The sequence below is a fragment of the Strix uralensis genome, chromosome 1, assembly GCF_047716275.1.
Source record: "Strix uralensis isolate ZFMK-TIS-50842 chromosome 1, bStrUra1, whole genome shotgun sequence".
NCBI lineage: Eukaryota > Metazoa > Chordata > Aves > Strigiformes > Strigidae > Strix > Strix uralensis.
In genome coordinates this window covers 144,925,194-144,947,574 of record NC_133972.1, presented here as the reverse complement: position 1 = coordinate 144,947,574, position 22,381 = coordinate 144,925,194, and the positions used below count along the sequence as shown (strand labels likewise).

The following is a 22,381-nucleotide window of genomic DNA, read 5'->3' as shown; positions in this document are numbered from 1 at the left end:
GTGATACCCATTTAAATACCATAGAACAGCTTTCCAGGTGAATATTTCCTCACATAATGTGGCTCCTGAAGAAGCAGGAGTGTGTAGAGCACAAGGTAAGAATGAGAAGTCATTTTTTTCTGCATTTAGGTAACACTGATATATTTGTGTCAGCAAATCAGTAGACCACTGAGATGCCAGCAGACCAATAAATCAGGCTCATTTTCAACTTCACAGCAAAATTTACTAGACTGACATTCATTAACCCAACTGTGCTAAGAGCTGGTTCTTGCACCTTGCTAACCACTACCACTATGCATTAATTTTTTCATGTTATCAACTGTTCACACAGATTCAAAGCAGTCAGTCCTTAGCAGCTATAACCCACCTGAGCCAGGAGTACACAGTGCTCATCAGCGCTGATTGCTCCCGTTCTTGGTGGCCTCAGGGGCCAGGTGCAGAAACTGTGGATGCAGGGAGCCAGAGCTGGAGCAAGCGTCTGCCTTCTGCCACCGCCCACAAATTTGGAATCTTACCCTTTTATAAGACCATGCAATCTCTAGACAATTCCCAGCCCTCCACCTCCACCCTTGGACAATGTTACTGTGCGAAGCAGGGCAGGGATATTGTTTTCCTAGGCCACGGCAGGTGCCTTATTCCGTTGGTGGGTGGCTTTTTTTTTTTTTTTTTTAATTTTGCTTTGTTGCTGTTTCCTTTCTTAAAGCAAAAGCAGTCTGTTCCCTGCTCTCAAGGTTGTCCAAGACCAGTCACTGACCATCAGTGAGTTGTTTTTTCTGCCACAGCCTCTTGCTTTCAACTTGTGCTTGTGTTTTCAAGGCCTTTGTTACATCCCACGCTTAAGCTGCACCTCATAACAAGAGGCAGCTGGTATCAAGCTCTGGTTCACACAGCAAGTTCTCATAACAAGTTGGTAACAAGCCCAACAGGCCTTACACAGTTAGCTAAAGGCCAGGGCCTTTTACTAGCACTAGTGCTTTTACTGGGCATAAAAATGCATATACAGGTATACCACATCTGTGTGCTTACACCAGGGTTCTGAACAAGCTGATGGTAAAGGTGGCTTAGTGGCAACAGGGCTCTGCTTTAGCTCCTGCAAAGTGGAAGGTGAGAAGAAATAGCTCCACCTGGTGCACCAACAAATAACTAATTTTACTACTAACTATTTTACTTACTACTGCAGCATTAAACACTTCAGAGTATGACATAGTACAGTAACAGTTTAGGATCCTCTGAGAACAAATCAAATAAAAATAAATGGCTGAGTACAGTGGAGATGGTAGAGTCTCCATCGTGAAAGAAGTATAATGATCATATTAACATAAGGCTTATGATTAGCTTCCAGAAGCAGCTGCTAGTTTATTATCTCCTATTCTTCAAAAGCCCAATAGGAAGCTTCTTGCTCTAGAGAACCAAACTATGCTGCCAAAAAAGCCACTCTAAGTTGCAGGAGTCATGCATTCCTCATCTGCAGTGGCAGATTAAACGTATTTTCAGGTAAATTCTTGGATCTCTCATTACAAGAATCTTTACCCCAGTGAAGCAAAGCTCCAAGCTCTTGTCTTAAAAGCAAAGGCCCAACCTTCTTTTCTCTTATTAAACATGCTAGTTCCTAATTTCATATGATGCTTTTCTTCTATATATGTGTTTTGACCCATTTTGACAAAACAGTTAAAAATAACCAAAGGTTAGAAATAACTATTTATTATGAAAATAATGTAAAAATATTCGTCTGATTCCTGAACCATTAAAGTATATCACAGAGAATTCAGAAAACAAGGAAGAGTGCATTGTATGTATGAATTTGCTTAAGTTTGTGTAATAAGTGAATATATTAATAATCTTCAAAGATCTTGCTGAATATCATTCAGCGCATGTGTAAGTCGTCTTATTTTATTTTCCATGGCTTTTTTATGGTTTGCCGTTTCCTGCAGAAGCTGCCGCATTTCTTCTTCAACATAGTAAACCTGCAAGAGCACACAGAGATCAAATAGAATTCTTGCTTTTCCTTAATATGCCTAAAATCATATAATCTTAGCAATTTTAAAGACTGATAAGCAATGCAAGAGTTACATGCTTATGTTTAAATAAGCAATGTACTACTTTTGAGAGAGGATGCAGTAGCAGAATTTTGCTTTAAAAAAGTATTAATTTGCTAGGAGATAGTGAGTAATGTGTCAAACCCAAAATACCTACTATGCAGAAAAAGCACTAGCTGTCACACTAAGGAAGAATGCAGTATATGACAGGAACAGTAACTTAACGCTGGCATAGGTGAGTTAAATGGATTATCTGGCATAATCACCATTATTCTTGGCTGTATAGTTAAGGAGATGTTTAGCTATCGACTCATAACAGCTACACAGCACACAGCTTTACTTTGCTTGAATACAGAACCTCATGATGGTACAGTTCTAAAGATTTTCCTGCTGTGCAAAGATCAAGGACTAAACCAGGGTTGTTTCCATCCAGAGATTAGCCAGATAGATACAAACAGGTGATTTGCAAGCACCACTGTTGTAGGAACCATAGAATAAAAATGCAAATAGAGTATACATATAAATGTAGTATTAAAGTTACTTTTTCATTTGCTGCTTCAATTTGTTTTTCCTTTTCAGTTGCCAGCTGCAATAGTTCTTCCTGATGAGCTGCCAACATTGACTCAAGTTGTTTTCTAAAAGCATCATCCATTTCGTGAAGTTTTTCCACAGCAATCCTAAAAATAAAAAAAAAAAAAAATCACGCTCCTGCAAACAACTGAAGTATTTTGGTTTGCCCAATTCTGCCTTCGATAAGGTTTTAATAACATAGGCACGAAGACAATTATTTGAACATCAGAAGATGTCCCATTTTCTCAAGTACGTGTTCTAGTTTTATGCACCATGTTTAGGGCTTCTGCGTGCCTCTTGGCAGAAGCATTTAATCACTAGCAAAGAACACAAACATTCGGGCTTGCTACTATCAACATGGATAAGAACTCCACCTGTTTGCAAACATCTACTCATCACACTTTTACTTCCTGAGAAGTCAATGACTGAGATATGCGATCCTGTAAACCGCCCGTAAACTTGTGTCTCTCAGAAACAGAACAGTGTCTGCTTCACAGTAGTGAAGCATTTCCCTGACTCCAAGCAAATTCTGGTTTTAGGGGCTAATTCTAAAATATGTGGCAACAGAAAGCAAGGCAAATTATTCCGCTATACAATTAATTTACAACAAAATAGAATTATCTGGGGCAAAATTTCAGTTTCACTACTGATCTTCCAATAATTCCAAAACCTAGCACTACTGACTCTTTGGTTGGGTTTTTTATTTGTTTTTTTAAAATCAAACTTGACCATCAAGGTATTTTCTTTCATTTATTAATCAGATGACCTTCCTTAAAATAATAGTGAAAGTGTAATTAATCAAAGCATTTAATTAAAAAAGGTAAAGCAAAGGTAAAGCAAATCGAGGCTGCACCTTGATTACTGTGTTCAGTTTTGGGCCCCTCACTACAAGACAGACATCGAAGTGCTGAAGTGTGTCCAAAGGTCAGTGAAGCTGGTGAAAGGTCTAGAGCACAAGTCTTATGAGGAGCAGCTGAGGGAACAGGGGTTGTTTAGTCTGGAGAAGAGGAGGCTCAAGGGAGACCTTATTGTGCTCTACAGCTACCTGAAAGGAGGTTGTAGTGAGGTGGGTGTGGTCTCTTCTCCCAAGTAACAAGCTATAGAACAAAAGGAAATGGCCTCAAGTTACACCAGGGTGGGGTTTAGACTGGATATTAGGAAAAATTTCTTCACTGAAAGGGTTGTCAAGCATTGGAACAGACTGCTCAGGGAAGTGGTTGAGTCACCGTTCCTGGAGGTATTTAAAAGACATGTAGATGTGGTGCTTAGGGACATGGTTTAGTGGTGGACTTGGCAGTGTTGGGTTAACAGCTGGACTCAATGATCTCAAAGGTCTTTTCCAACCTAAATGATGCTATGATTTATTAATGTTGTTGTGATAAGTACTGAGGATCTGTCCTAAGTTTCCGACACAGTGCATAAGATATTGTCATCATCCTGCACAGACCTTAGTGAGGCACTGTGGTCTCTCTCATAAGCCCAAATGCCAGCCACGGTTGCTTGGCTTAACCTGTGATTAGCAACCAATTTGTGCCATGTGTCCTGGTCACGACCTAGAAGGTTCTAGACAGGCTCATGCTCAAAGAAGCTCTGCTACAGACTGTAAGACTGTGCCTCATGTGCACAAGCATCTTCACTGCAGGACTCCAGTCAGCATGTGTGATCACTGTAGAAGAATCCCTATCATGTAAGCGTGACATGGAGTTTCCTCACAGAGGTAAACCAAAAGCGTTGTGGTGGAATGGGCATACTGGGCAGGAATGAATGTAGGCTCCACTTATTTTCAGAGAAAATGGTCACACAGCTAAGTTTAAAGATGAGTGCTGTAACAATGCTAGTACCACGAAGTAAGTCACCTGTATAGCAAGAATTACTTCTATGCACAGAGTTTGCAGCAACTGGGCTCACCCAGTACTTAAAAAGGTATCACACATTCTTTCACCATATAATCTAACATTTTTGTATAGTTATTAACAGAGCAACTCTCTAACTGAGCAGTCACAAAATAAGCTATTAAGGTGTTCACCTCTGAGTCTGAAGACTTTTATTTCTCTCTTCAATCAGCTTCTTCTCTTTGATATCGAAGCTCTCCTTCATTTGTTTAACCTGCACCTCCAGCTGGCTTAACAGCTCTCCTTTACCTTGCCACTTCTTTTTCAGTGCACTGAAAATAAAATGCACATATTTACAATTAATGTGGATGTAATTTCTTAGGAGGGCAGGAAAAAAAAAGAGTTTTCCATGCTTCTATTTTTCCACATTTCCGTGGGTTTTAACAGAAACCAAGTACTCTCTGAACATAGAGTAACTTCAGAGAAGTGTTGCATACTATTATGATCCCAAAGAATTATCACTTTTATGTATTACCTGTGTGCATTCTTAATGCTGTCAAGTTCTACTTCTTTTTCTTCTAGCAGTTGCTTTAATTCCTCTTTTCTTTCCTTTTGCCTTTCTAATTTTTCCATTAGCTCTTCAAATTCAGCAGCTTTTTCATCCAACTGCACTTGAAAAAATTTCTGAGCTTCCAGATTTTCTTCATGCTGTTTTCTGATTTGTTTATCTTTTTCTTGTAAGCCCTTTATAAGATAAATATTTTAGAACACAAACTCTCTTCATTTTAACTTTATTGTTACCCTTTAAGGGTATCTGTTTAGACTATGCTGGAATAAAGTAGAGACAGACGTGGAAGTTTACTCTTCCAATTGTATTATGTGAAAAATACTTAGTAAAGTGGTAGCCAGTTAAATAATCTTCATCTGAAAGAAGTCAGAATTAAAAAAAAAAATTCATCAAAACATAAATCTGAAATTGAAAGCAAATTAAGAAGAGAAGGTATTTAGAACTCTAATACAACATCTTATTCTACATACACAAATCACTGAGCTCATATTCTGTTACGTTGCTGTATAGTTTAATGAGTAACACATCTAACCTTGCCTGACATAACATGCTATAAAACTTTGCTCTGATTAATAAGATAAAGTCTCTAAATGAGATGAATGGAATTAACAGAACAAAACACAGTAGCTCTGCTGTTCAAATATTGATTTACAAGAACAGAATAGAGAATAAAATATTTACATTATAAAATAAACCTGAAGCGAAGTTTTTACATTTTTTTTCCTTTCTTTTAAACACACAGGAAGAATTATGTTATCCTAGGTTCTTCCTCTCTCAAAATTATTATCAAGAATAACTTGAAGCAAGGCAAAGAAAAGAAAGTCTTTACATAAATATGGTTCAATGAGAGATTCAAAGTAGCATCTCTGTACATCAAGTTAATACAAAGCCCTCTTCTGCTCTCAGTGAAATCAATTGCCGCTGACAGCCTGACTGTCCTTTCCGAGCTGGTAAACTAGGAGTGCAGAGCCAGCTTTCTTTACAGCCTTTACAATAACTTTCACTGCAAATCTTAATTTTAGTTAAGCACGCAAGTTGTCAGACACAGCACTTACTTCTTTTAATCTCCTAATTGTTTCTGTCTGATCGTCCACTATTTTGTTTTTAATTCTTATCGTATCACTGTCCTGTTCCTTTTGCTTTTTTAACGTCTCAATCTCATTCATTAAAACTTCAATTTTTGCTTCTAGTTTTCCCCGATCTTGAGCAAGATGAGCTCCTAGATAAAACAGGATAATCACACTACAGCACTCATTTTACAGATGACCTCAAGATGTATAATGTCGTGGGGAGGTGAAGGTAAGAACCACCTTAAAAAACACCTTAAAAACCAAAACATGACCATTTTGCCACTGGAAACTGCCACTGTCGGGCTTTAATCTGTAGGCAGGTAACACTTAAAAGAGGAAAATGTAGAACTGAAGGTCTGTATTTTATCCTTTGAAAACAACTCTGATAAAAGTCAACAGTAATCCTTACAGATCCAGCCAATCTCAAAGAGCCCACAAGAATGGTGCTGAGTCACGTGAATCAGGGAAAATGAAAAAAGTCCAAGCTTTTTTTCACCCAGTATTTACCAGGTGGTTGATTTTGGGTTTTTTTGTATTTTTAAGATATATACTGAAATTTTCACATTAGGCTTATCTGATAGACAAGTAGCATTACATAATACTATTTACAAATCCTTGTTTTCCTAGTTTTGTGTAACATTATGGTATTTTGACGTTTTGGGGAAATAAACTATATTAGCAACTAACTCCCACAACTGCTGTTACAGTTCCTATAATGGCCTGCATACTACAGAAGATCTATTTTTGCACATCATCTTTACAACTGGATAAGATCATCAAGGCATCCAGAGACCCTGACATGATTACAACTATATTGGAGCATTCGTTTGAAAGGTATGACATTGAATATCACCATTTTTTCTGCAAAAGGAAAAAAAAAACCCACACGTTATTCTACCTTGTTGTGCCAACTCTTGCCCCCATATTTTTCTTTCCATTTTTAATCCATCAATCACAGATTCCTGGGCTGTCAGCTGAGAAATAAGTTTTCCATTTTCCTTTTTCAGAAGTTCAAGTTGAACAGACTTCTGTTTGTATTCCTCAGTCACAGTTGCAAGTTCTCCAGTTCGACACTATGAATTGAAATTTCAAATCATTACCAAGTGGCTAGGAAAGTAATACTTATATACAGCAAATTAAGTTAACTAAGGAATATTCTGCTTGTAAACAGGATTCTCTCTGCATCTCTTCCTAGTAATGAAGCACAAATGTTTGCTTCAAGTAGACATATTTCAATCCCAGAAAACTGTAAAACTGATTTCTAAGTAGCCACTTTAAATCACCAATGCCATTATAAACACTTGCTTAGAATTCTAAATGCACAAGTCAAAAAAAAAAAAAGGAGAAACAGAAAGTCAAGATATTAAAAACCAAATCAAAAACAGACAGAAACTGGGATGAACTTCCACTTTCCATGATAAAGATTTATCCTCAACTATGCAGGCTACTTTTTGTTTTACAGATTACAGCTGTTTTATATAGCTATTTTTAAATTTTGGTTTTAGCAGCATCACTGACTGGCAGAATCCTATTCTGCATAGCAGCACAATGTTTGCACACCCCAACCGCAACATGTAGGGAAGTGATTAGAAACAGCTGTGCAGGGGTTGTGCTCCAGAGAAATTTTAACATAAAGATGGACTGGAGACATACATGGACTGGATCACACAACAGCTGAGAAGTTATGTTCCCAAGATTTTTAAGAATTATTTACGGACAATGTAGTACTATAATATGTTACTATACAGTGATCAGTAGTGTAACATAAAGCAGCCGTGCCCCCAGTACTTAACATTCAAATTAGACAATGAGTAGAAAATGACTAATTCTGCTAATTTTATGCAACCCTGAGATACTAAGCTGCTAATAAATACACTTGATTATTTGTCCAAGTTCATTTTTACTTCATGTAGAGTGACAACTGCAGAACCATATTCCATTACTTTGAATTTACAAAGGGTCAGGACTATTAATGTAGGTTTTTAAATCTCAGTTTAGAGTGACCACTTGATTATATACAAACTGCTAGCAATTACAAGGCAAGGAGTCCACTTCTAAAGACACAAATGAGTCTAGATTTTGCTGTACGGGGAACAGTGTTTGTGAGAAACAGAAGTGCAAGACACAAGAATAAAGGCTGATGCGGAATACTAGGTTTTAGCGTAACAGGAAACATGTCTTTCAGTCAATCTACCTTGTATGGAATTGTTACTTTTATAGATAAAATATTACCAAAATATCATATATGTAGTTGAAATCTTTTGAAACAAGTACCTTTAGGTTTGCTGTAGCTTCTTCATTTGATTTTGTTAGTTCTGCAATCTTTGCTTTCTGTTCTTTTACTATACTTGTCAGGTCTTGGATCAGACTTGCCATTTCCTTTTCCTTTTGTTCAAATTCAAACAGGGCTCGTTTATGTTCAACTAGATCAGCAGCAACATTTTCAAAACCCTCTTTTACCTAAAGTTTTACAAGATAAGACTTGAAAAATTATAACATTTGGCGAAAGGGTGTATACATACACACAAATGAAATCTGAATTTCAAATAAAGGAAGAAATAGAAGTTCATCAACAGTATGTGAAATCAGTGAATATCTGAAACTGGTATTCTACTAGTTTGTTGATGATATTTCAACTCAAAAAACTGGTTCTGCTCAGCTACAAACTTGTAAAACAAAAACCTGGAAAAAAATAATTCATGGGTGGATGGGAAGCAGAGCAGGAAAAAACACAGTCTGGGAAATGAAAACAATGGATTGATTTAATCTCATTGTTAAGATTAACATTGAAATCTGGAAAGACGAGCTTAAAGTTAATTCTATTTCTTTTCCTTGCAAGAGAAAGATTTGAGGGGTGAAAAAACAGTCTTTTCTTTCCCTTCTTCTCCTATGTATGCAAGTGGTTTAAAATGAAGAAAACCAAGTATAAGTGAAGGTGAAGCATTTAAAATTTTATATTATTTAACATATAAAATAATGGAAACACTAGCCATAGAAATAAGTTATCTAAGGAATTTAGTAAGCAAGTTTTGAATTTGAATTTCAAAATGCATATCCAAAATCCAATTTGGAATAGATAAACAATAGGAAACTTTATTATTAAATACACCAGTATATATGTAACCATAACCTTATCAAAACACCACAAGTTTTTACACTAGTTGAACATATTCTAATAGAAGGTCAACATTTTTTAAAATTAATTGATACCACCAGATAGAAGTTTTTCTAATTTCTTTTGATTAACATTTAGTTATGAACAAAAATGTTGGGTTTTTTGAGTGCTGACTTGGCATTTGGTGTCTAAGTTCTAATCATTGATCTTTCAAAGCTTATCACCAGTATTTTTAGATGAATCCTTGGAGCAAATACCTTAAGGATTTAAAAAAAAAAAAAAAAAGACAAAAGCAAAAAACCAAACCCCAAAACCCAACACATTTAAGAGAACTACAACTCCACCTAGTCTGAGATGAAATGTTCTCTTAGTCTTACCTCTTTAAACCGTTTTGCTTCAATAGTTAAAGCTAAGCGAAATTCATCTTCTAATTCTTTGTACTTCTGGTTTAATATATTAATTTTCTCCTGAAATTCTTTAACATGTTGTTCATGCCTCTGCTCCTCTTTAGCCACTTCTTTTGACAAAGCATCTTGAAATTCAGGTCCATTTAAAGCAACTCGGGTTTCAAGTTCTTTCCTGAAGTTATCAAACATATACTTGAGACAACAGCTGCAGGATCTCACAATGCTATTTCAATTTCCTTAGTATTTCTTAAAAAGGTTAATAAATTACGTAATAAATGGGATAAACTCCTTAGTTTCACAGACAGATTTCAGTCTGACAATGGCCCTAGGGTGAGAAGTGTGTTGACTACTGTTACACATCTAAAGGAATAACCTTAATTTTTAGTTCAAACTTTTGTAGAAATTATTCAATTACTCTTTTGCTGTAGTTAGCATTTGTTTGGCTTGCTGTTAACAAAGATCTGGAAGAAACATTGGAATCAGGGAATCGCACTGTACAGCCAAATACCCTCTTTTGCAGTCATTCTCTTCACCCTCACCCAGCAACTGTTGCTTCTCACTCAGACCCAAAACCTGAAAAGCAGCAGCAGCATGGACCTGAAGGGTTCCAGGATAAGCCTCCTTCCTATCTGGAAGCATCTCTCTAGGAGAATGCTGAAGCAAAAGTACCTTGTACTTTAAGATTATTCTGTTCAGCTGCTTTAAAGCACAAACACAAAACTCTGTCCTTCACATTACATCTTTTGGAGATTTATGAGATAAGAATTGGAAGTTCTCAAAACACAGCTGTCAGATTCTTCCCATCTAAACCTGCAGCTATCTTGGTATCTGAATACATTTATCCTTGTAAAATTTAGCAAGTGTAACCAGCTTATTTTATTAATAACCTCTCTCACATACTAGTATACCACACACCACTTGTTGCTTTAGTTTGTGCACATATTTGATTGTATTAGCTAAACAGTATAGAACTTATGTTCAAGTATTCTCCAAAAAAAGGAAATTTTGAGAGGAAACAAGAAAACAGTCACAAGCCACCTGCCCACCCTAATGCAAGACACTGTAGAAGCTGACTTTTTTTTGGAACACTTTGTGTTACTGTAGTGTATGCAGATCTTCCGACAACAATTCAAATGCGATTTTATTTTTATCTGGTTATTTTCTGGATTAAAGATCAAGTATTTAAAATAAAAAGTTCAGCCATCCATAAGACAAGAACCTATCAAGTGAAAGGCCATAAGAACACAGTTGCCTACATGGACTTAGCAGTCAAGAATCTACAAGATATGAAGACATTCTTAATTGAGCAGAAAAATGGGTGGGAAGACTTCTACAGTTTTACAAAGACCATTTCTCACATTAAAAACAAACAAAACCACACCCAACACATTCACAACACTAACATCTCTATTAACTTGTGAAAGTAGAAGACCCCATACCTTTGCTCTTGTTCTCTTAATATAAGAAGTTCATGTAGTTGTTTTACCTTCTCCTTCTGTTGTCGAAAGGATATTCGAAGTAATTGTACTTCTCTTTCATTTGCTGATGCTTTAAGCTCTGCTTCTTGCACCTGTTTCATCTGTGTAGAATTCATAAAGAGAGAAGCAAGATTTTCTTAAAACTGTAACGTATTCATATGTTATACTAGAATAGAAAGTAATAGGTGCTTATTTAAAGTTTTATACATGTCTACCTGGGCCATTACATTCACAGCATACTCCACAACTGACAGTATTTTTCACAAATTTTTATGGAATTTTATTATGTTATCTAGCCCAAGACAAAGGAAGGTTATTTTTTTTTTCCTTTTTACTTAATATATTTTGTTACACTTGCAGAAATTTAACATAAGATGTTTAAGTCTTAGGTTAGGTTATTAAAACACAAAGTAACTTTTATGAAGAACCCAGGACATTTACTAAATTTATAAAGAACTTGAAACCATCCTGCAGAAGTGGAACAACTGTACTGGCAGAATGATCTCCTCAGTTACAAACTCTCATATTGTAATGAGTTATTAGTTTCAAGCAAAACATTTTTAGATGTATTCAATATGACTTTTTTTTTTTAACACTTTGAGTTATCTGTCTGAGTTTTACAGCTTAAAGTTGAAGAAAGCTGCTTTCTAAAGATTCTACAAAAAAAATAGAGAATAAGTATAAACACCAGGTGGCATACTCCACTTTTTCCATTTGATGCAAGTTTTTATAAGTAATTCCATTTTATAATCTTAAGCCTTTTACATACAAAGCTGTCTTTTCTGACTCAACAAGTAGGAAAAAAAATGAGAACAGTTATAAAGGTTTTAATTACTCATGAAATGGTAATTCAGAATCAAGACACTTCAGAAGCTGCAAGTTAGAACATGCAACAGAAACAGAAGAGGTGATGTTAATGGAGATATTCTTACTCCTAATCATTACTTGCAGCAATCATCTCAATCCTTTTGTGCTCAGGCAGTGAGCAGTAACAACTGTCTTGTCAACCTGTCCTCCTAAGTAAAGCAAAGGGTTTCCATGTTCCATACTTATACAATTCTAATCTCTTTGCTTTCCAGAGTATCCAAATTCCAAATTTGTGAATGGTTAATAGACTAAATACTCTGTCAGTTATCTAATGGCAGAGATAGAATGCAGAGACAACCCAGTTTACTTTCCAATTCTCACAAGAAAATAAACCAAACACACCCAACCCCCACAAAACAAAAAACAACAAAAAAACCCTGCAACACAAATCTGTTTTCTTTCAGAATTCCACCACAACTCTCCCCTCAACATGATTTTTGAGCAATCAAAATGAAAAAAAAAAATTAAGGAACAGCTGTATGGAATGTCCTGCACTGTCAAATAAAACATTGGAAACTGTTTATCATCTCCTGCAATGTCCCTTAAGATGTCTAAGTGCTGCTGCATGTTATGAGTTCCTGCTCGCGAATGCCAGAGGTATCTAAAGTTCACAGAGTATCTTCAGTTGTACAAAAATTATTGTGAGGCTTGACTACGAAGCTAAGTTCTGACGTTCTACATGTTAAGCCTCTTCACAAGTAACATTTAGACGCATCCCACTGTACTGTTGTTTTGTGGGTGAAGTGAAGCAATTCTCTCCTAAACTGAAGCACTTAAAAACAAAAACACATGCAAATTTAAAGAGTGCCAGAAAATAGGGCACACATTTAGATGCATAGTAACTTATTTATCTTGAAACCCTTAAAGAAGTAATCTAGTAATATTGACTGAAATCCTTAAACAGAGACTACCTAGAATAACCATAATTTACCACTGAAGCTAACTGCCAATGTGTACTATGAGAAAGCTCTATGAAATATTATAGAATGTTAATTTTGGAGTTGATAAAATAGGCCAAAGGTATATTAAATCTGAGCATTCAAGAAGAGAATGTAGTCTCTAGAGCATCATGATTATTCTTTGAAACATAATTATTAAAGAGCATTTGCTACAGGATCTTAAAGACAGGAACAAAGACCTTCCCTTTAAAAAAATTTTGAAGTTAATAAAAATTATGCTACTATCAAAAGAGATTATTTATTTCTAAAAACTCATTAAAGGAAAAATGAAAACCTCATACACCAGTAAGGTATTTCCTTTCTTATAGGAAAAGAAAAAAACAAACAAACAAAAAACCCAACCACTCTCCACTTTACATCACTAAATTTAGTACTTTCCAAAGTGACATGCAGATACCTGATCTAAACTGAAAGTCACTTCTAGATCCACAGTAACTCCAGAGTGTTTACAGATAAGCAAGAAAATGGAAGAGCCACTCAGGTGCCTAAACTTGAGCCTAAAGTGGAGAGTGGATAATCCATAGCTTGAATGGCACTTGCAGTTTGGCTGTCAGCACACAGTCCCTGAGTCTGTTCCCTTTCAGGGTATCTAGAGCACCACACTAGCAGTTCAGAGACTTTTCAGGATGGATGTATTAGGATTCAGTTCTGTAAGTGGATGTGTTCAGTGACACAGGAATGGGCTGATATAGGAATATAATCAAACAATAGGAATAGATATTGGAGGATGCAGCATTTGGCCACTGAAAATTCACCAGTTAATTATTCAGTCAGAAATAGTGGCAGTATCTGGTCCCACATCTTGATCTTACGTCTTTGTACACTGAACAAAGTGCCTCTGACAACAAAAACATCATTATCTTCTCCAGCTGTAAAACCAAAACCTAAGAAGTCCCAAACAAAAAAACTCCAAACTAGAATCTTTAAGTTCTCAGAAATTACTGTTCTGTTCACAGTTAAAAGCATCTAATTCTTTAGATCAGCAAAATAAACAGAACCACCAGATTTCCACCCTGCTAGTAAGATCTTTATTGGTTTCAGCAACGTTTTAAAAACACTTGTCTTTGTTACTGTGTATTTTCAGAAAATACCAACTCTCAGTGTTAAGTACATGGGACTTGTTCTCCTTTATCTTTAAGGCCACATCACATGACATACTTCTATTTATAGGAGACATTAATTGACAATTAAAATGGATACTTGTTATTAACTACTACTATGTAGAAGAAAAAAGCCCCAGGTTTATTGTGAAAAACTCAGACTTAAGGCTTGTAAAATCTAGTATTTCTTACTATCTAGGACTATAGTAGCCATCCTGTTGCCACTGTATTATTTACTCATTAAAGATATTTACCTCTATTGTTCGTTGCTGCAATCTCTGTGTCTCCATCTTGGAAAGTGTTTCTTCTAAAGCTTGCATGGCCTTCTGACGTTCTGCTTCTTTATTTCTTGCCTGATTTAACTCATCTGTCAGTCTTTCAGTTTCACCTTTCAACTGTTGGACATCTGCTTGCAGCCTTGCTTTAACATCTCTCTCTTTCAATATCAATTCCTTTAATCTGAGAATAAATGCAATAAAGTTGTATTACAAACATGTTAGTATTCAGTTTGATGCCAAATACATTGAGAAAAATACATTAGTGTGTGTCATGGCACGGTATGTTGTTCGTTGCTGAGTTTTACTATTTACAGTACTGTCATGTAAAATTGTTTGAAAACATGTAAAATATTACTAAAGTCATGTGTAGTATTACTATACGGAGATTCATTTTAAAAGAAACTGAGTTGGAGACAACCTCATAGATAGGTCTTTAAGGAAATGACATTCCAGTATCATTTTGCTTTGTACAGAAGTCAAACATATAGTAACAATTTGTAATTTAATAATTTTCTTCAGAAAACTTTGAAATACCCTTAAATATTCTAATAATTTTTGATATAAGATCTATCTCAAAAGAAAAGGAACATAATAAGCTTCTTATCCAAGGTGGTAACAAATAAAGGTGGGAAGTGAACCTAAAACAAAAAATGTGTCTTTCATAACTACAACAGTTAAGAAAAAGACAAATAGAGCAGACAACTCCAATCATAGCTGATAACAAACAATGCTTTGTTAGAAGGGAGAACTTTTGGAAAAAAGGATGCTGCTCAGAACCTACAAGGATGATGACAGCAGTCTATAGGAAGATATGCTAGGCCTGACCTGCACAACATACTGCCTACTGGCCAACTCTGGCCTGCCAGAAACATCTTTGTTCAAGTGCACTGTGCTGGAAAAAAAGAATGTTGTATGTACAGGTGAAAAGTGAGATTGGGAATTGGAAGCAGAAAGTATGATACGAGACAGCTACTAGTACTTGAGCTGAAAGACCAAGTACAATTATGATACAGATTGCTTAGAAAGTAATGGCTAGAAATGGAGGTGACATACTGATACTGTTCTGAGACAAGAACAGGAAGAAAGCTGCAGAGCTACAGCAAGGAATTTCATCAGGTAATACTGAGAGAAATTCTAGCTCTACTTCTTGATTCATTATTTTCCAAGTGTATTGTTTAAAGCTGTTCTGAATTAAAAAAAAAAAACATGGAACAAACTCACTACAGCACTGTTTCCCTACCTGTCTGTAGTGTATACAGCCATACTCTGAATATTCTTTTCTTCTTTTGCATGTTTCTGTAGCTCTCTGACGTGCTCTATTAATTTCTTCTCTGCTTGCTCTGCTTTCCATCTCCTTTCTTTCTCCTGATCCAGTTCTTGAATCAGCACCTTAGCAAGAATGTGGTAAGCATCAACTTACTAGGAAACATTCAAATGTAGCCAAAAGTGACAAACAATATTCATAATTGTAGAACAAGTATTCTTTGTCTTTCTGGAATTCATGGATGACAGAGGAAAGTGCAAGTGGCCAGGCCAAAAAACCCCACAAAACTGAAATAAATAAATTCTCTTCCAGCTGACACTACAAGAACTCCACTATTTTTTGATACTATCTACACACAATTACTTCTGTCACTTCCAATTTTAAAGTTTCACCAGGAGACATATGCATGGCTCCAGGTGAAGACATACTCATATTTAACTTGATAAGATGCAAAACATACTCGATATGTTGATTCCTCTGTGGCATTTGAATTAATTTCTTCTACTTTTTCTATATTGCTCTGTCTTCCAGTTAATATTTCAGCTTTTCTTCCCACTACTTCCAAGTCTTGAGCATCCAATGATGAATTCAGATGAGAGTCTCTCTGACTGGAGCGTGGACACTTTGAGGAACTCTTCTTCTCTTCCCTATAATAGCAGGCCATCAAGGTATATTTAAGAACATTCAGAGTTTAAACAGTAACAGGGGATTCAGACATTTTTTCAGGCAGGACAAAATTTTACAGTTCTGTGTAGATGTTGAACTGTACAGAGTTCAAAACCACATAGAAAATTTTCAAGCAGATCATAAAACAAACAGCTAAATTCAAATCTTCAGCTATATAAAAAAAAATACATCTTATGATCACATAGATTTTAAGCAGTTTTAGAGAAGCAGAGTAGCTGTAGAGCTCCAGTGGCTGACTAAACTAACATATTCCAATTTATATCATCTTCTATGATTTATAAAAATATCAGAAGTGATGCGAACTATTATGGCATCCTCAGTTTCATCACAGAATATGGACAGTTAAATCCCTGACCACTGCTTTGACACCATGAATCTTTTATTTATATTTTTTAATGACTCAATTCTTCTGTCTGTGGAGACTTCTTCTGTCACCACAATTTAAAACAAAGATGAAAATACAAGCTGTTAGAATTCTGAAAGTGTTTGTTTTGGAATCTTCAGTTCAATTTCCTTTCCACCTAAAGACAGAAAATGCTCATACAGGAAAATGACTGAGTGAAGCCTCAGCAGCTAGTAATTTTTAGAGCATTAACAACAGAGCTAATTTACCCAACCTACCACTTTCAGCAAAATGTTTCAAGTCAGACTACATTCACTTGAACAATATTAAGCTTAATTCGTTTTGGCTTTATATGGCAAACACTGGGATACCTGTCAGTTATTTTGTTATTAAGATGATTCGCATGACACCTAGTAGATAAGGTAGTTCTGCGGTAAGTAGGGATCTTGCTTCTTTTCACCACCTTTCTGTTGTTCTCTTTCCCACTATCATTTTCGCTCTCAGAAGTTGGATCTGTATCTCTCTTAGCTTTGAGAACATTTGGAGGAGCTTCCCTTCTTGAGGTATCAGACACCTAGGAACAGATGCAAGTTTTATCTACACATTTTAAAATTTCCAATTTGCTAATTTCTAACATTTACTCAGGCGCTGTTTTTAAAAAGTTCACACAAAATAATTTTAACAGAAAAGTAAATAATTGCTTCCAAACAACCCCTTCCCTCCTTGCTAAAACATTTTGTTGTTTTAAAGATAAAATAAACCCAACACAACAGCATGCTTGAGAACACACAGTTGTATCTTTCTGAAATACCTGAAGTTTGGTAAAATCCTTAGGCACAGAAGCTTGGTGCAAAATGTAAAATAAATACTGTATTTAAAACCAGAAAAGCCTTGCAAACATGCAAGGTACACCACAAACTGCTACAAAAACATACCTGACAAACATATCAGACCAACTTGACCTATTAGCAAAATTAATTTCCAACAACTTTATAATCCAGGTATTTTGCTGCATTTCATATTTTACTCTGGTTCAGTTACTATATTGATGGCTTCAGGGTAAAAAACAGAAACAATTTTTCCATATAATATGATCAGATAAGTTTTCCTAGTCTCACACTATGGTTTTTACTCAGTATGAAAGTTTTTGTGATTCAAAGTGCAAGCTTCACTTCTAAAGACTTATTTTTATTTTATTCCCAGTTTCTCAAAATTAAGAACACATTAGCATGAAGTCAGCACATACATACCAGTAGAAATGTTCCAGTCTGTCCCATCAAACTTTTACATTATCAAAAGGTACACCTCATTTTACAAACAAAACTTTCTGTGCAATCACAGAAAAAACCTCACCTTTTGCAGTATCTGTGAAATTTGATCTTCTATTTTTTTAATCCTCACCTCACTGTATATTTTATCAGGTTCAGCCTTCTCTGGTTCTGAAGAAGAGACAAGCTCTGTAGAGGAGCTGATGGCACTTTGTACTGGTGTTCTTGTACGTTGACGAAAATGAGCTAATGCCTGGTCGATATGTGGTGTCACCACTGGTAAGGTAACACAGTTCTATCAAAAGGAAATATAACCCTTGTAACATTAATGAGTTGCATGCAATATAAAAATAAAACGTATTAATTTTAAAATCAGTACACACAAACTATGGCACCTGATCTCTGGACGAGGGGCACCCAGATGAAGCCAAACAGCCCAAAATGTCTTCTAAACACTGCAAATCTGAAGAGTTTTCTTCTGCCAGATCCACTGGTTCACCAGAAATACTTCTTCCATCTAGAGCTGTTAGCTGGGGCAATGTCTGAAGAACAGTTTCTCTATAACCTTGAGGAAAAGACCACATTTAAATTGAAATTAATCTCCGATGGAGATGCCTAGTGCATTTTAGGTACCGTGTTGTCTTAAATTATTCACTGCATTTTTAATAGAAGAAAAAAAGTAGTGAGTTATCTACAAGTGTCTCACCTTTCCCCACCCATAAGGCTTTCACCAGACAATATTACAAAACAAATTAACTGGGAAGCTGCCTGCCTTGTCCCAGTCTGCACAGGGATTTACCCACCACCATCAGCATCCTGCAGCTGCATAGACAACCTTTTAATGTCAGCCTGCTGCACCAAAACAGTTGTATCAGGTGCAAGGACAGACAAACATAATGGAAAAGCAAGTTCTGAAAGGGCTTAGATAATGCCATCCTTTTTCAGTGAATGACATAAGGTGTTATGAAACTGTAAGGCATCAAAGTTATATTTCTTTAAATTAATAGAATTTGGACTTCTGAACATTGCAGTTTTGAAAGTAAGTGCCATCAGATAGATACGAAGAGGTACGTAAAAACTTACAGAAGAAAACTAGTGGAATTTTCTAAGTTATCCAGATAACTTCAATAGTCCTGCTACTGCTTCCATGGTGCCTGAATGCATTTGTAAAACTTGTTTGTGGGTGCTTTTGAAAACATTACCGAAGTCCTTATTTGGCTTCCCTCAATTATCTCTGAGGTTTCTTTCCAAGAACTGTACACACATTACACCTGTACCAGTTACATGCTCATGATATGGTTGTTATTTTTGTATTATTGTAATTCCTACTGTTCTACTCTTTGTAATGAAATTATCTTTGAGCTGTCCCAAAAGTATCAATCCTCCACTTCTACCTTCCTGTATGAAATTTTTCCCTTATACACAAACGAAGAAAACAAACAAAACCTGCACCAAAACAGGATGCTACAATTTAACTTGTTTGAACACATGGTGTAATATTTAAACAGTGTAAAAAAACCTACCCCCAAACTGGAAGCTCTAAGCAATGCAACTGAAAATGATGTATCCACACACATTCCTCCAACTTGTCTCCACACTGCCTAGTGAAACCCCTGCCTACTATTTTGATGAAAATGCTAATTACTGCAGAGCATCTTACGAGTCTCTCACTGTTTACTGAAGCTGTGGGAAAAGGAGAATCAAGGCTAACAGTGCTTACTACTGATCTTCCTCTTAAGGTCTCTATCAGTAGACCATCTACTTCTCACGCCTGCCCTCCTTCTATATAGTTCAATATCTCTATGTACATTCTTCAAATTCTCCACCCATCTACCTTATAATATTAATACTCCTTTCCTCTTATTTCTGCAATACTTTCTCTTCCCAGCACTCTTTGTCTCTCTCCCACCTTAACCCAAAATAATATGGGAAAAGCCGAGCCTTATCAAAGCACACAAGTTACAATTTTGAGATATGTCTGGGGGAAAAGAAAAAAAATTAATGGAAAACGAATTAATTTTGACAGAATCTAGATTTCTGCAGGCTGGCCAGTTTATGAATGAATTTCCAAGCTTCAGAACCTGGCTCACAGCTTAAGGGAAATCACTGACCTAAGGAGCACACAGTGTGTCTACCTAACATGAGATACATACCTGCTGTGTGACAAACTGGATTGGCTTTTCCATTTTTTTCCAGTGTCAGATTTGTCAAACAGCGCAGCCCCTTTGTGCACTGCAGTAAGTGATTAATATTGTTTACACAGTTGCTGTGAAGGTCAATATGGCTAATCTTATGACTGGTTCCATGAAGGCACTGAAATCCTGAAAATGTGAGAAAAAACACAAAATAATGATTTCTGCTATGATCTTAGACTATAGGGTTTAGAAAAAATGGCACCTTGTTGAACAATATTCAGTAAGTAATACATCTTAACTGGAAATGATGTTAACAGCTTTCGCTCCATAACCTTATCTACATATATTAATGAGCTACACTGCTACTCAGTACAACACTTAAGCTAGTTATGAGGGCTAACTTTAAAGAAACAGATTAGCTTCTAACTGTTAAGCATATAAAAATACAAATTTTGCTTGAAGTTCCTTTTTATAACTCAGTCCATTAACAAAATTGTTACCAATATTATTTTTAGTTTTCTTTTACAAACTCCCTTGATTCTGTAGCTTAAAACCTTAGTTAGAAGCAACAATTGACAATTTCAACAAATAGATTTAGAATAGATTCATATCCAAAGTTGCATTTTTGTCCTATAAAAAGGAAAAATATTAATATTTTGGAAATATCTTCTAGAACTATTGCATTTTTCAATTTGGAAATAAGTTTGAAATGTTTATTGTACTACTTTGAACATGCTCGGTCTCGCCAAATACAGGAGAATAAATTCCAGTTCAGAACAACCCTTAATGTTAGAAACTTGAAAGATGACAGTAGCAGCAATTGCCACCTTTAGTAGCATTACTCAATTAGCTGACCTACTAGAAACTTCTAAAAATACACTTCATCAATTTTTTAAAAATTAAAGTGAGACAAATGCTTTTTATTGCACTGCACATGCCAGAGTCACTTACCAGAGAGATCATGTATGTGATTATAAGACAAATTCAGTATAGTTAAATTAAAGAGTTTTTCCAGTCCTAAACAAAACGAGGAAAAAAAAAATTAAGATTTTCTGAAGAATACTCTGTTCTCATCCAGTCAAAACTTGCAAAGTAAGCCTTTAAAAATCATAACAAGTTATGAAAATAAACTATGATCATAATATAAAAATAAATTTTTCCTTCTAAATTAAGGCATCTTGCTATGATAAAGCCTATACTGACTATATAGTCTTTTTAAAATTTACATAAGATGGCCAGTAGCTCATACTAACTTTGTAAAACCTTAATTATATGCATATTTTCCATAAGCAAGATTTAACACAACTCTCAGAAAAGCTTCATGAGTTACTAAATGGACAGAAATAAATACTGCAGACCCTCCACTTTCGTTAGCAGGTTACAGGATAAACTTAGGGTGCGCAGATTAGCCAGGGAATTTAGCCCCTCGATCCGGCGGATTTGGTTTGATGACAGATCTAAATGCTGCAGATTCCGGAGGTGGCTGAGCCCTTCGATTCTGGCGATGCAGTTACAGTGTACGTTGAGCGTGTGCAGGTCCGAGCTCAGGGAGACCTCCAGCAAGCTGCGAAGGAAAGGCACCTGTTATCCTTACAGGTCTACCTACCTGTATCCTACCTCTAACCAGCACCCCACCACGCCCCGCCACGGCGTCCCCTCACCCCAAGCGCCCAGCTCCCCGCGCCGGCTGCAGTGGGACGCTGCCCCTACGGCGAGCTCCTCACCTCTTAAGGCCTTTATCCATGAGGCTAAGCTCGCCGGCGATAGCGCGGTACCCCGCCATTCCATTGGATCACCCGCACAAACCACCACTTCACTTCAAACTTCCCTCGTCTCCCTAGAGGCAAAGCTCCGTGCTTTACGGCTAAAACGCAAACCCTTCACGACAACCCCACCGCAAAGCAACCCCTTCCCGCTTTTTTCCCCGCCTCCCGCCGCCAGCATGGCGCATGCGCGGAGGGGGAAGCACCTGGGAGCATGCGCGGAGGCGGTGCCCGCTGGGAGCGTGCGCAGAGGGGGAGCCCGCTGGGAGCATGCGCACAGCCGCAGGCGAGGCCGCGCTCTGCCCGGCGGTGGGCAGCGGCGCCGGCGGGTCGGGTGTCGTCGGTGAGGTGCCGGTGGGGCAGGACCCTACCTGCCGGCTGGGAGCGCCTACCGAGGAGCCTGGGTTTATAAACGGGGCTGCTTTGAGTTCTCCTCAGGGAGCTGCTTGGGGGGGGGGTTGGAGTTTTTTTAGGGCTGATACAAGTATTAGGAGTTTACTCCAGTCGTGGCTTAAAACTCACCACTGGCTCAAGTGGGCCTGGCCTGGCCTGGCCTCACGTTGGCAGGGGCCACAGGTTCATTCTGTAGAAGAGTTTTCTAATGCATTGAAGCTCTGCCAGCACTTTGAGTGTTGGTTCAC

The 22,381-nt window shown here is 36.8% G+C and overlaps 1 protein-coding gene across 3 annotated transcripts; it reads right to left on the bottom strand.

Annotated features, from left to right (window-relative positions):
• Nucleotides 1–1,685: 1,685 nt before the first annotated feature.
• LRRCC1 (leucine rich repeat and coiled-coil centrosomal protein 1) lies at nt 1,686–21,881 on the bottom strand. 3 transcript variants are annotated; one of them, XM_074883813.1, is made up of 19 exons: nt 21,702–21,881; nt 21,336–21,541; nt 20,929–20,994; nt 19,996–20,163; nt 18,238–18,407; nt 17,928–18,137; nt 16,946–17,148; nt 16,005–16,191; nt 15,521–15,669; nt 14,257–14,461; nt 11,038–11,177; nt 9,569–9,770; nt 8,351–8,536; nt 6,975–7,149; nt 6,062–6,225; nt 4,974–5,182; nt 4,633–4,770; nt 2,578–2,713; nt 1,686–1,964 (listed from the first exon to the last, which is right to left on the bottom strand). In XM_074883813.1, exons 1-19 carry the CDS (start codon nt 21,758–21,760, stop codon nt 1,842–1,844), a joined length of 3,096 nt encoding a protein of 1,031 aa, XP_074739914.1. In that variant the 5' UTR covers nt 21,761–21,881; the 3' UTR covers nt 1,686–1,841. The 3 variants fall into 3 exon arrangements, with proteins under 3 accessions (XP_074739914.1, XP_074739934.1, XP_074739925.1); XM_074883833.1 differs by lacking the exons at nt 1,686–1,964; nt 2,578–2,713; nt 4,633–4,770 and having other exon boundaries at nt 5,041–5,362; XM_074883824.1 differs by lacking the exons at nt 1,686–1,964; nt 2,578–2,713; nt 4,633–4,770; nt 4,974–5,182 and adding an exon at nt 5,318–5,408.
• Nucleotides 21,882–22,381: the final 500 nt, after the last annotated feature.